Source organism: Chinchilla lanigera, unplaced genomic scaffold, assembly GCF_000276665.1.
Source record: "Chinchilla lanigera isolate Chin_1 unplaced genomic scaffold, ChiLan1.0 scaffold00002, whole genome shotgun sequence".
NCBI lineage: Eukaryota > Metazoa > Chordata > Mammalia > Rodentia > Chinchillidae > Chinchilla > Chinchilla lanigera.
This window is the reverse complement of record NW_004955403.1, coordinates 9,170,212-9,184,310: the sequence shown is the minus strand read 5'-3', so window position 1 is coordinate 9,184,310 and position 14,099 is coordinate 9,170,212. Positions and strand designations below refer to the sequence as shown.

At 42.2% G+C, this 14,099-nt stretch overlaps 2 protein-coding genes across 7 annotated transcripts in view; both read left to right on the top strand.

The window, feature by feature from the left end:
* On the top strand, positions 1 to 7,886 carry Asnsd1 (asparagine synthetase domain containing 1; the record flags this gene model as incomplete). Of its 2 annotated transcripts, XM_005373320.2 has the most annotated exon segments (6): positions 1 to 36; positions 1,309 to 1,362; positions 3,132 to 3,207; positions 3,791 to 5,337; positions 5,609 to 5,790; positions 7,524 to 7,886. In XM_005373320.2, coding segments are annotated over 3 exon segments (1,923 nt in total). In that variant the 3' UTR covers positions 7,810 to 7,886.
* Positions 7,887 to 9,351: 1,465 nt separating this feature from the next.
* The window catches only part of Ankar (ankyrin and armadillo repeat containing), a 41,972-nt gene continuing 37,224 nt past the window's right edge, over positions 9,352 to 14,099 (top strand). For 4 of the 5 annotated variants that reach the window (XR_001233247.1, XM_013512359.1, XM_013512361.1 and 1 more), the window contains exons 1-2: positions 9,352 to 9,751; positions 10,860 to 11,494. Coding sequence is in view for 4 of the 5 variants with exons in the window: in XM_013512359.1 (XP_013367813.1) it covers positions 10,894 to 11,494 (601 nt within the window). In the remaining variant the exon portion in view is untranslated. Of the gene's footprint in view, positions 9,752 to 9,772; positions 10,666 to 10,859; positions 11,495 to 14,099 lie in introns of those variants that run through there. The other variant, XM_005373316.2, reaches the window with a different exon arrangement.

The window sequence follows — 14,099 nt, the reverse complement described above, 5'->3', positions numbered from 1 at the left end:
AGCGCGGCCGCGCACAGGGAGGAGCTCGGCGGCAAGGTGCGTGTGGGCGCGACGCGGAGGCCGCGGGGCTCGGCCCCGCTTCCCTCGGCCCGAGGCGCGGCGTGGGTTAACGTACCGGAAGTTGTGGATGAGCTTCTCTGAGCAGCCCGAAGCGTGAAGAGCAAAGTAAAACACAGATAACGGGAAACGGGGAGGGAGATCTCTTGCCAGAGGCGGGGCAGCGAGATCGCACAGCTAGAGAATAAAAACAATAAAAAGTGGCAGCGACGCAGAGCTGAGCGACGTCTGCGATGGAACAAGCGCTGTTAAGTTCTCTAACTGTTTTTGTGCTGTTTTGTCTTCGTTATTTGTTTTTCTTTTTAAAATAAAAAAGAGAACGCTTTGGACTGTAGCTCCACGCATTTGCTTACCGTGGCGTTACAGCGAGAACTCTAGTTGGAAAATTGGACTTGAATAAGCACACAGAAAAGGGGGGGACCCGCGGCGCAGGGCGGGGAGTGGGGCGCGGTTGGCCCCGAGCCCGCGTCCGGCCCGTGCTCCCGCCGCCTGCGAGACGAGTCCGCAAAAGCCTGCGCGCCCTCCGGCCACAGCCATCGCGAGCGCTCGGCGCGGGTCTGTGGCGGGTCCCGAGGGGTGTGAACCGCGCAGTCGTGAAAGGTTTCAGAGGTGCGGGCGGTGCGGTGTGGTCAGTCCGTCGTGTCGCAGCACGCCGTGGCTCCTGAGCAGTTCGGACAGTTTTCACCGCGTTGCGCTTTGTCCGGCTGATGCAGAGGAGTCCCAGCGGCGCGGTGCAGCGCCGGGCCCGGTCTTGCATGTGCAAGAGGGGTGAGACGGAGGTGGCGGCTGGTAGATTGATTTTACTGTGTCGGGTTTGGTACTGTTAGCTTGACCGAAATACCTAGGTGTTTTATATAGTGCAGGAACCATGAAAAGCACTGGTAATTGGGGGAAAAAAGTAGGCCACAACTTTAAAAAATTGAAAGATGGGTATCACTTTTCGGTGACTGTATTATTTTTAATAAAAGCTATGAGCCGTGTGTAGTAACAGGCGCCGGCCTGAGGGATGGTTAGGAACACCGACCCCGCTGTGTGGGCTCAGCGGGCCGCCTGACACGTCTTTCCTCCCGCCTTCCCCTGCCTGTACCCCGCACGCAGACGGCTGCCGAAAAGAGCCTAAACTCACAGGCTGTCGGCTGACAATCAGCATACGATAGGGCCTTATCCCATCTCTCAAATTGTAAAGCAATTAAAAGGTCCCTAATGAGCATACTTTGAAAACCTCTAATTCAAGGTCTTTTGTTTCAGTAGATTAAAGAACAGAAAATTGTTGTGGATGAACTTTCTAACTTGAAGAAGAACAGAGTAAGTTACTAATGGAATTCTTATATTACCTATATAGTAATAAGAATTTGTACTGAGGGGTAGAAGATTTCAGCATCTTTTAAAATCGCAAACATGAAGTGTGCTACTTTGTTGCCTGCTTGCCTGTCTTTCTTTCCTTTTCTTTTGTCTTTCTTTCTTTCCTGGTAATGCATATATAGGTAGACGTCACGGTTGGAAATGTCTTTTCCTTACCATATGCTATTCATTTTGTCTTTGGAAGAACAAATGATATTAATTGCGCTCTGGTATCTTGGAACTGCAGTCATTAGTGATAAACTTTGTACTTGAATTTGATTTTTTTTCAATGAGTGAGCTTTAAATACATTGAAAAGAGAAGAAACTTACTCCTTTAAATGAATGTGGATAATTGTCAAAAAAGGATAAATCGCTTCCCTTTCCCTCACAAAGTTTAGATAAATCTTCTCACTGCTTCACATGATTTTTTTTCTGAGATTTTTTATTTTAAAGAGAATAGTAAATGAGAAATAAACAAAGAAACAGAACAGTAGCAGCACACCAGCATCACAAACACAAACAAATCAAAACAAGAACACTCACAGTGACACAGAGTCTCAAGACAAAATAATACAAATCAGCAGTGGTTGTTACACTACACATTGCTATGCTCAACTACATTGCTCAGATTACCTGATGTAAGAATGAAAGATTGCTCAAACCATCATAGGGAATAAGAAAATAATTCTTCGATCAAACAGTAGAGATAATACAGAGTTTCACCAGACAAGATGGCAGGAGCTCACCATTGTAATTCCATTTCCATTGCATACTGTCACCTTCAAATCAGTTGTTCTTATAATGCCGTTTCCCTCAATTTATTCATAAAGCACAAGCTGTTGACCCATGTGTAGTTACACTGTGAAAAACCACATGTTAAAGTTCTAGAAGAAATTATTTTTAACATTTTAAAGCATGGTGTTTTTTTTTGTCTTTTGTCATTTTGAGACAGAGTCTCGCTGTGCTGTTCAGGCTGGCCTCGAACTCATTTTGTAGCCCAGGCTGGCCTCGAACTTAGTTATCCTCCTGCCTCAACCTCCCCAGTGCTGAGATTACAGGTGTACGCCACCACATCCGGCTAAAGCATTTTAAATTATTTTATAGCTGACAGGTTGGACATTTTGCTATTGTCACTTATGAAATACTAAAAATTAAGGCAAATTAATACAAACTTTCTGACAGACCCATAGGCAAAATGTATTAGAGCCTTAAAGTGTGTACCGCTGTGAGCCAGCAGTTCCGTTTATAGTCATTGAAATGTAAGACCCTGATGAGTGTGCATAGAACTTCAGTCATGGAGATGTTCACCAAAGCATTGATTTACAGTAGTGAAGAGTGGGTAGCACTTTAAATGGCTAATATTTGAGGACTGAACAAGGAAACTGTACTGTTACACCCGTTACCCATCCTGTAATGTGGTAAAAGAACTTACTGATGAGAAAAAGTATTCTCCATACGTTGTTCAGTTATAAAAGTAAATTGAAAGCCTGTAATAGGTAAGATCCTTTTTTGTTAATAGGAAAACAGTATATGTGAAGGAAAACAAAAGAGTTACAACTCAGTGTAACTAGCAGCAATTTCTGGGTGGTAGGCTAGTAGGTGACCTTGATTTGTCTTTTTATATATTTGTGTTTGCTAACGTATTGTTCTGGACATATATTTTGGAAGTTCAAGAATTTTGACATCTGTTTTTTAGATCAAATCTTGATAGTAGCCTAAATTGTGTTTTACAGAAAGTATATAAGCAGCAACAGAACAGCAATGTATTCTTTCTTGCAGACCGAACAGAAATGCTTTCTGAAAGCAAAAGTAAGTTTTTGGTTGTTTTGTTTTAATGTTTGGTATTGAAAGGCACAGAAAATCATTCCTCTGCTTTCTGTGGAAATTTGTAATCCTTCCATTAAACTGCCTGAGTGTTTAACTGTGCATCTAAACATTAATAGTGATTTACATGGACCTTCCCAAGATGAGTCTATAGGAAAAGAACCTGTAAGATGTGTTAAAAGCAGTAGTTACTAGCATGTGCTTAAGAGTGACAGCTGTTAGTATAAAAACCATTACGCTATTTTCTACCTTTGTGGCATTGAATGAAATATGAATAAAATTGAAGGAAATACTCCAAGCCCAAGGCCTTGAGGGTTTATGTAGATGGTATATATAAGGTGCTGAGCCACGCGCCTGGGCCAGAATAAGGACTTGGTGAACAGAAACTCTTTTTTCTAAAAGGTCAGCGTTCTTTGTTGGTAGCCGTTATTAATTATTTCCAGCACTAACACACCGGATCAACTCATATAGTTTGATCTTGGTAGATAATGTGTTGTCCTGTGGGTTCACAGGTAAAAGTCCAAGCATTTGTATTTTACTTAATATTGTTTCTTTCTCTCTCCCACAGATGTCTTAGATGAGTTGAGAAAAGAATACCAAGAAATAGAAAACCTAGAGAAGACCAAAATCAAGAAATAGTCATCCTGATTTCATAGAGCAATGTGTGGCATTTGCTGTTCTGTAAGCTTTTCTGTGGAGCATTTCGAGATAGACTTAAAAGAAGATTTACTGTATAATCTGAAACGGCGGGGACCCAACAATTGCAAACAGTTGTTAAAATCTGCCGCCAGCTACCAGTGTTTATTTTCTGGTCATGTCCTTCACTTGAGAGGTGTTCTGACCGCCCAGCCTGTGGAAAATGAAAGAGGCGATGTGTTCTTGTGGAATGGAGAAGTCTTTGGTGGAGTAAAGATTGAAACTGAAGAGAATGATACTCAGATGATGTTTAAATATCTTTCCTCTTGTAAGACTGAAGCTGATATTTTGTCACTATTCTCGGGAGTACAAGGTCCTTGGTCTTTTATATATTATCAAGCATCGAGTCATTACTTATGGTTTGGGAGGGACTTTTTCGGTCGCCGTAGCCTGCTTTGGCAGTTCAGTAATCTGGGCAAGAGTTTGTGCATCTCTTCAGTTGGCACCCAGGCCTCTGGAGGGACAAAGCAGTGGCAGGAAGTTCCGGCAGCTGGGATTTTCAGAATTGATCTAAAGTCTGCAGCCAATTCCAGATGCGTGATTTTAAATTTTTACCCTTGGAAACGTGTTTCTGCGAAGAATGTCACTGAAGAACATGTCAATGTCCTGACTCAGATTTCAGCAGACTTACCAACATCTGTATCAGTGGTGATGAATGAGGCCACACTGTATCTTGCAAAACCTATTGTTCCTTTAAATGTGACGTTGCCCCAAGCTCCACTGGAAACTCACTGCAGAAAAATATCCAGTGTCCCACCTACAAAAGAGACACTCGAGGTCTTTCTTACAGATGAGCACATGAAAAGAGTAGTTCACCAGTTCATTGATGTCCTAAGTATTGCAGTCAAGAGACGTGTCTTGTATTTGCTGAGGGACAAAAGCCCGCCACCAGAGGAAGTTTTGAAAACGTGTGACAGGAAAGCAAATATTGCAGTCCTGTTTTCTGGAGGCATTGACTCCATAGTGATTGCAGCCCTCGCCGACCGTCATATCCCTATAGATGAACCGATTGATCTTCTTAATGTAGCTTTCATGATGAAAGAAAAGACCACACCAACTCATCATAGTAACAGGCGAGAACAGAAAGGTTACTGTGATACATCTTCTGGAGAAGTCTCTGTGAAGGCCAGTGCCGGTGATGGTGATAGTCTTGAAGATAAAGTCCCAGATCGAATCACAGGAAGAGCCGGACTAAAGGAACTGCAAACCGTTAACCCATCTCGCGTTTGGAATTTTGTTGAAATCAATGTTTCTCTGGAAGAACTGCAAAAACTAAGGAGAACACACATTTGTCACTTAGTTCAGCCCTTGGACACGGTGTTGGATGACAGCATTGGCTGTGCAGTGTGGTTTGCTTCTAGGGGGGTTGGTTGCTTAGCAACTCCAGATGGAGCGAAATCGTATCAGAGCAAGGCAAAGGTATGGCCCAGTATTTCTGCTCAGAAAAACTTCAGAGACTGAATTTTGACCCAAGAGCTGTAGTATTTAAGTTCCAAGAATATAGCATATTTTATTTGCATCTAAATTAAAAATATAATACATACGCTGTGTTAAAAATGGGCATAAGTTACTATTTTCTGATCTTACGGTTTTTCTCCAAAAATATTACAGTTAGGGTGTAATTTTTTTAAGCTTTTCTTTTTTGTGTGGTAGGTCATGTGTTTACATGGGTTTCTTTAAACTTTGGTAGGTAATTCTCACAGGCATTGGCGCAGACGAACAGCTTGCTGGTTATTCCCGTCATCGCGTCCGCTTTCAGACGCTTGGACTGGGAGCACTGAATGAGGAAGTAGCCATGGAGCTGGGCCGGATTTCTTCTAGAAACCTCGGTCGTGATGACAGAGTTATTGGTGATCATGGAAAGGAAGCAAGGTGATTCTCATTAATTGAAAGTTTTCTAAGGTACTTTAGTACAAACACTAGGCTATCAAAGGACTTCCTGAGCTTTTTCTTCAGAGTCTGTTGGCATGAATAACTGGGACAGCAGTAATACTGCAGCTTTATGATTACAAACATGGAAGCACAGGTAGGAGGAGCCAGAGGAGCACCTGTTTTCCAGAACTCATTCTCCAAGAAATGTCTTTTCAGTTAGATGTGCATGTGATAGAATGGCGTGATTGTTTATAAAACTACAATGAAAAAGACTGAAAGTAAAACTGCGATAGTATACGAGAAAAGGTATTTACAGCATATGGTTCTGCTTTAAATATTGACTCTCCTCCCAGTAAGAGTACTGTGTAAGCCCAGGCTTTCTCCTCCAGTATCACGGACTCTGCATCTCAGTATGTGCTTTACCTACAGCATATTTCCAATGGTAATAAACAGGCACTTGAATAAAGCTTTTTTAGACAGTAAGGGTGAAGGACGATGTGCGTATGAAGAACAGAACCCTGTTTAGTAATTGTGAAGCGGGGGTTTATTACAAGGCTACAAGTACGCAAGAATGAGGAGTCCACGTAAGCCTCAGGAATCTCAGTATCACAACCACTTTCATCTCTCACTGAGACTTTGCTGTCTCCTGTCTTGACTTCAGACTTTTTCTCTTTCCGCTGAATCATGGTTGTCTTTACCCAGTTGTTATTCTTATGTTGCCAATCTGGATGCAATATTGACACTGTAGTGTGTATTCTGTTACAGTTTTCAAGATTTCCCTATAAATACCTAATACCGCACTACAAAGTCCATAGGGAAAGCCTTTGAAGGCTGTGAGAGAGAAAACCCAAGAGAGGAGAAAAAGAAATTTAGTCCATTATTCAGCCGGGTCAGAGAGAAGGGAATTTACTTCCTCTAGTGAAAACAGTTACTTCTACAGGCCCTACAAATATGAAGGGTATTTGTTACACTCAGATAAAATGCATATGAGAATTATTTAAAATAGGTGATACGAGTGGTTAAGTAAATTATTATGTATCTTGGCAACATATAACAGTAATCTACTTGATGAATATTTATTGCGTACTTAACAGTACTTCGTTTTTATAAAATATGCTGTAGAACAAATTCCTTTACCCTTTTCAATCTTTCTTCTTCTCTGCCTCAGCTAGAATGAAACACTAGTGTAAGTGCATTGCATTCTGAGGAACTAGAAGGGTGCAGAAAGGAGTTAAAGCCTTACAAACAGTAGAGTTCTGAGAGAAAATAGACACAAAAAGCAGGAAGTCATTTTTTAAAATCTCATGTTTTCTTCTGTTACATCAGTTTGTCACCATTTGAGCATTTTAAAGTGTAATGAAACGGTTTTGATACCACAGGTTGGTGTTTCACAGTCCACGAGTGTGGAGCCCTTCTGTATTTGTTTCCTGACCCAAGAGAAAGTTCAGTTTCTTTAGATACAACAAAGGCCAGACACAGATTGGCTTCTGTAGGTAGTCAAGGTCGTGCCTGTTCTCAGGGCATCCCTAAAGATAACTTGTGAAATAGTTGAAATTATTTCTTGACATCGTGAACCTAATCTATTTATTCTTAAATTATTTTCTAACATATGTATCATCCTATGTTGTGAAACACTAATGTATTTACATAAAATTATATGTAATTATGTAAGTAACCATTAACAGGTTGATTTTTATTTTTCATATAGTAGTTACTGTATCTGTTTATTTCAGATTTCCATTCCTGGATGAAAATGTTGTCTCCTTTCTAAATTCCCTACCCATCTGGGAAAAAGCAGACTTGGCCCTGCCCCGTGGAGTTGGTGAAAAACTAATTTTACGTCTTGCGGCTGTGGAACTTGGTCTCACGGCCTCTGCCCTCCTGCCAAAACGGGCCATGCAGTTTGGATCCAGAATTGCAAAGATGGAAAACAGTAAGGAAAAGGCATCTGACAGGTGTGGAAGGCTCCAAGTCATTTCCTTAGAAAACCTTTCTTTTGCAAAGGAGACCAAATCGTGATATGATTTCATACTGTTACAGTATTTACTGAATGAATGTTCCATGAAAATAAAACGTTCCTCTGCTTTGTTATTGTACATTGTGGTGGTTTCAAAGCTCATTGCATAAATGTTTACTTTTCCTATGGCAAAACTTCTAAAAGTTGGAATTTCCTAAGTGATAGCAGTGTTTCGTCACCTACAGTGAATGCCTTTTGATTCCCATTGCAGTGAGGCAGTTTCTGGTGAGATTCCCTGCACGGTCTCAGGGTGGAGCTGATGAGCAGAAAGACCCAGTGTTCAGGAGGGCTGCACCTTGAGCTCCATCTGAAGACTTTCGGGAGTGAAGTGAGGTGGGCTGGAGGTTAATCTCAGTGAAGATCTGCAAACACTTTTCCAAGGAGACTTGATGGTCCCTGGTTTGCTGGGCCCATGGATATACTAGGACTGTGACCCACCCAGAGTGTGCGTGGAAGCTGTTTTTTGCCTTCTGACCCCCAAATACCTTGCCATATGTATCTTCCAGCCAACTGTTCCTGAGCTGCAGCCTTTAAGATAAACCAGTGAGTTATTTACAGAATTCAGATCTCTGTAAGCCAGTCTAGCAGAGTTATAGGAGCCCCAACTCGCAGCTGGTTGGTCAGAAGTACCGAAGCTTCAAATTGAGGTTGGCATTTAAGGTGGGGGCAGTCTTATGGGGCTGAGTCCTTACCTCATCTGACACTAGCTCCAAGTACACAGAATCAGATGGGATCAAACTGTAGAACACCCAGATGATGTTCAGAGACTGAGAATTGATGGGTGTCAGAAGTGTGTGAGTGCAGCGAAATGGAGAGATTTCCCAGACTATCTTCATGGCAGCCGCATCCAGAAAGGACTCAGTTTGCTAAGTTGTGGTCAGGGACCTTGCTTTACACAGGACTTTGACAGATGAGGAAGCTGAAGTTTTGAGAAGCTAAACAGTGCTTGAGGCTCACACTCCTGAGCAATACTCAGTACATCTGTTTAGACAGCGCATTTTCCTACTTCAAGAACTTTTTAAAAACTTTTAAACATCCTTTTTCTGCCCCACAAATCGCTAACCTGTGTCCCCTTCTTAGTTGATGACTTGAGATTTGTACAGAGAGCAACCTCAGGTCAAGAACTGCATCCTCTTCCCAGCACAAGAGTTTTGTGTTTTTTGGTACCTGAGTTTGAAGCCTGGGCCTTTGGACTGAGCATTCTTATCTTACCCCAGCCCCTTCTTATTTTTTTTATTCTGAGATAGAGTCTCACTCAGTTCCCTTGGCTGGGCTCCAACTTGCGATCCTCCTGCCTCACCCACCCAGGGTGCTGAGATTACAGACCTGTGCCACTCTGGCAGTTCCCCAGACGTTTTTGTTTGAACAATAGAAATACATTTCTGTCAGTTCTGGAGGCCGGAGTCCAGGGTCCGGACATGGTCTGTCTCTGATCCCTCTCCCCTTGGGTTGCGTGGCCACCTCTCTGTCCCCACGTGGTCTTGGTGTGTGTGCACGTGTGCATGAGCACGCCCAGGTGTCTCCCACACCATCTGACCCACCGCCTTGGCTCACCTGGGGTTCTATAAATACCTAGCAAGTGAGAGAATGATGGTGAAGTTGGGGTTCCAGCTCCGGATTCCCTCAAAGCCGGATGATCTCACCGCCACCATTGTTTCCCTTCAGCGGAATCAGGGCCTCACCGGGCCGAGGCTAAGGCTGCCTGCCTTCTAAAGGGTCAGCACGCTGAGCTGAGCGGCTGTCAGCTGGACACGCGGCCCTCCCACCCGCGCCCAGTCCTCGCGGGGGTCCCCACCCCAGCGCCCCGGGAACCAACGACTCGGACCGCGCCCGCAGCGGCGCCACCGAGGGGCAGCGAGAGGCCGCTCCCGGCGGCGACCGTCCCAGCCCCCGGGACCACGCGGGACCCAGTGTCCCTCTCCTATACAAAGTGATCATTACAAAGTAGGCGTCTCCCTTTCCGCGTCCATCCCCGAGCCGTGGCAGACGCGAGCTATTGTGATCCTGGGTCTTAGGCTTGTGTGTGACACACCGGGTTCTGACTTTGCATCCACCAAGCAGGCAGAGCAAGGTCTGCCTCGCTGGACCGGGTTCCCCAAGTTAGCAGGAGAGGCAGATTCTCTGTGCCACCCCAGCTAATGGAATCCGACCCTGCGGGGTGGGATCAAGCAAGATGTATTTTCACAAGTGGCAGACGATTTTAATATCAGCTAAATTTTGAGAACCACTGTATCATGGAGATCGATTACATGAAACAATCAAAAATGTTGTGTATAAGGTACCTGGCAAATAGTAGATACTCAACAAAATGACAATATGGTTATTACTCCAGGAACACAGAAATATTTAATTACACAAAAACCGAAGGTTAGACTGGGAATACAGCTCCGTGATAGAGCACTCACTTAGCGTGTCTGAGCCCCTAAGGCTAGAACCAAAAGCAAAAAAGAAAAGAAAAAGGAATTTAAAAAAAAAAAAAAAACAGGTATTTCCTGTCTGCCCTTTAAGCAGGTCCTTATTTTCTTTAAAATTTTGAAGAGGTGCACAAAAAATCCCCTCCAATGAGAATACTGTAGGTTTATAGCAGTTGCTTCTCATGTATAAACTTAGCGTTTTCTTGACAGACAGTCACATTACTTAACAATAGGGACACATTCTGAGAAGCATGTCAGACCACTTCATTGTGTAATCATCATAGAATGTACAAGCTAAGATGCTACTGTATTGCTAGGCAGTATACTCTATGAGACAGGATCCTCTGCAGTCTGTTGCTGACGGAAATATTGTTATGTAGCGTACATTAGTGCTTCGCTGTATCTTTTGACTCTTGAAAAGCAGAGCGTGATTAATGTTTACAGGTCTTACAATTTTAATTATTTTAATTGAGATTTCAGCTTATGCTGCAGCTAGTTTAAAATTGGAAAATAATGTAATGGTCAACTGACCTTAGAAAAACATTAACCTGAGATAAAGTATAGATTTATTTGTAAGGAAATGCAGATGCATGATCCTGTCCATTTTTATTACTTCTCTTTTATTTTACTCATTGCAGAAACTTCCAGAATTGAAGCTAGATTTAATTGAAAATGTTAAGACTGCCCAAAAAAGGATTACCTAGAATTGATCAAGCTCAAGATGAAGAAACCTACCTTGAAAATTTAGCAGTACAGAGAAATGCTTCTGCTTTTTTTGAAAATTATGATCGGAGTGAAATACAAGAGTTACTAACTACGGCATTAGCCAGCTGGTTGTCTACCAAGGAGGACGGGCGCTCTCAGATAGAGTTCCCGAGTGGGATTATGAGTCAGATGAACAACGTAGGTTTCTCCACTGCGATCCTGCTGATGCCTGTGGACCCGACCGCCCTCTTAGACTATAGGGAAGTCCATCAGATCATCAGGGAGTTGGCTGTTGGAATTTATTGCTTAAATCAAATTCCTTCAATCAGTTTAGAAGCTAATTATGATCAGAGTTCTTCCTGTCAGCTACCTCCAGCTTATTTTGATACCAGAGTTGGGCAAATTCTGATCCATATTGACTACATGCTGAAAGCACTATGGCATGGAATATACATGCCCAAGGAGAAACGAGTCAGGTTCTCTGAAATGTGGCGTACCATCTTGGACATCGATCCAGATGGGAAGCCTCAAACAAATAAAGATATTTTTGCAGAGTTTAGTTCAGCAGGTAAGAGAATTTTGCGCTTCTTATTTTTATTAGAAACCATTTTTACTTTTAAAGATAATTTATCTGCCTCAGTTTCTAGAGCCATCTTTCTGGATTAAAAAATTTTCTAATTTAGCCCCCTAAAGGAGATTATTTTTAAACTTCAAAACATCTTTTTAATAAAACTTTAGTGTTTTAAAAATGCCACCAAATAGCCAGGCATGGTGGTGCACACCTGAAGTCCCAGCACTTGGGAGACTGAGGCCTGCTGGGGCTGCATAAGCCAGTTCGAGGCCAGCCTGCACTACGTAGTGAGATGCTGTCTCAAAACAAACACACAAAAGCCATCAAGAATTTTCCATCAGGCATCATGCCTCTTTCGTTTTAATCTCCCATTTCTACAGAACAGATCCAATTCCAGATGACCTAATAAGGCGTTTTCAGTTTATCCTTTTTATTGTGTAGCGCTTATGCAGAAAGCAAGTATCATCCAAGAAAAGAGTAAAATTGAAGGGCAATGCAAAAGTCTCCAAACTTGGAAACACAATGATTACCAGACTGGTTAGCTTTTCACATTGCTGATTTTATACATCTCAAAACAAACAAAAAATGAGCGTTAGAAGAACCCAAGTTAAGAATGAATACCTATTAGCCCTCTAGATCTTGGTATTTCAGTAGCTTTCAGTTTCATAAGCATGTATTCTTACTTTATCTAATTTTGAATTTCCTCCCGCATCAAGGTTATATTCTCTATAGCCTAAATATGTTAACAGTAGCTGCCACTAAATCCGGTGCATCCACTCTAGATTATGTAATTTTTTATTGAAGCTTTAAAAAAATGTCCCAGGGCTGGGGATTTAGCTCAGCGGCACAGCTCCTGCCTGGCAAGCACGAGGTCGTGAGTTCAATTCCTGGTACTGGAGAAAAAACAAAACAAAACAAAAAAAATGTCCCATGTTACCTTTGCAGCAGACCGAGTGGAGTGAGGAGTGACGCAGGACATGTGTGCTCTAGGTGTGTACTGCCGCCAGCTACTTTCATTATCAAATATACCTAATAACTTCCTAACTTAATTTCCAGAATTTCTGGGCACAGACTTAAAAACAAATTGATGTAGGTTTTTGTAGATCTGTGTTGGAATTTGGGAGAGAGCAAAACTGATAGAGTTTATTACATCTGAAACTAGAAAAAGATGCCAACTCATCTTTCAAGAATAGGGCTGGGGATTTAGCTCAGCGGCTCAGCACCTGCCTGGCAAGCACAACCTTGTGAGTTTGATTCCTGGTACCAGAAAAACAAAACAAAACAAAACAAAAGAATAAAATGATATCCAGATGGCTCTTTTTTGGCTCTTCTAAGGAGAAATCTATTGATTTATGTAGTGCACATTAATTGGCTGCCTATTTTTAGTTTGATATTCAAAAATAAAATACGTTCAATCTTTAGTTCATTTTCATACATCATCTTAGCACGGAAGGTTTCCTTTGCATAAACTCACTGAGGCAGGAAAAGAGTAATACTGTTCCCTAAGTAACCAGATTTCCCTTGGCTAAACAGAGCTGATAACTGAAGCTTTTAAGCAGTAAATCGTGTGGAAATGAACTACTTTCACTTGAATTGGACATGTAATTGGGGGAAAATTATCTGAAAAAACATTTTAGTCTGTCAGTGTAGGTCTGTGTACTAGAGAAAATACTTTGAAAAGCAATTTGTTGTTCTTAGCTTCTCAGTAAGACACAGAAAAATTATAATCATTGGAACATTTAATGCAATTAATATGGTAAGCTCATTTCATGAGGTTGTTATCTGACCTCTGTCATTGGTAGCTAAATCAAAAATTCTGCATATGCATATTTATAAGGGGCTCCTACTTGATTCACTTTATAAATATTAGTTGAACTTTTATTTCTTGCTAAAATACAAAAATAAGCCCAACTGGCAAGAACAGGTAAACAAATACTTGAGTATTTCAACATCCATGAAAATAGGGCCCTCACCTGCCTCGTTTATCCGTGGAAGTTTAGTGCTTAGCACAGTATCTGACATGTAATATTTAAACATGAGCAAAAATTTGTTAAATTGCATGAAATGAACTGAGTTGAGTGAAGAAATCATTACGTGAGGAAGGAGTACTTTGCATGTTTAATTGGTTTCTACCATTCCCAGTGGGTGAACTTGGAGAATAAACCTATGTCCCATATGGACTCAATGGTTATTAACTAGAGAACAGCCCCCAGCAAGGGTGTCGCAGGTACTTACAGGGTGTCACGACGGGGCAGGGCAACTAAAGTTTCCCGTAGATCATGCTCAAGGCTTTGAATATTCCCAGGTACAATACCTCCAGATGTCTAGGTACAGCAGCTACAACTGGGTGGTCATCCCCAAGCCCCACCTCCAGCACAAAACACCACTGAACACCTCCAAATCTCAGTTAGAACCTGAAATACAGGGGTGTTTGTTTGCTACCTATGCTATGTGCCTGCCCTTCTGTGAAATTCAAATGCTTGAGAATAACATCTGACGACAGGGAGGCCGACTAATTCACCTGCTGTGGGCTGGGTTTCCAGACGTGCTGTTTCAGGCAGCACCACGTACGTGTTCTGCATCTTCGCTGTACCTACAAGAG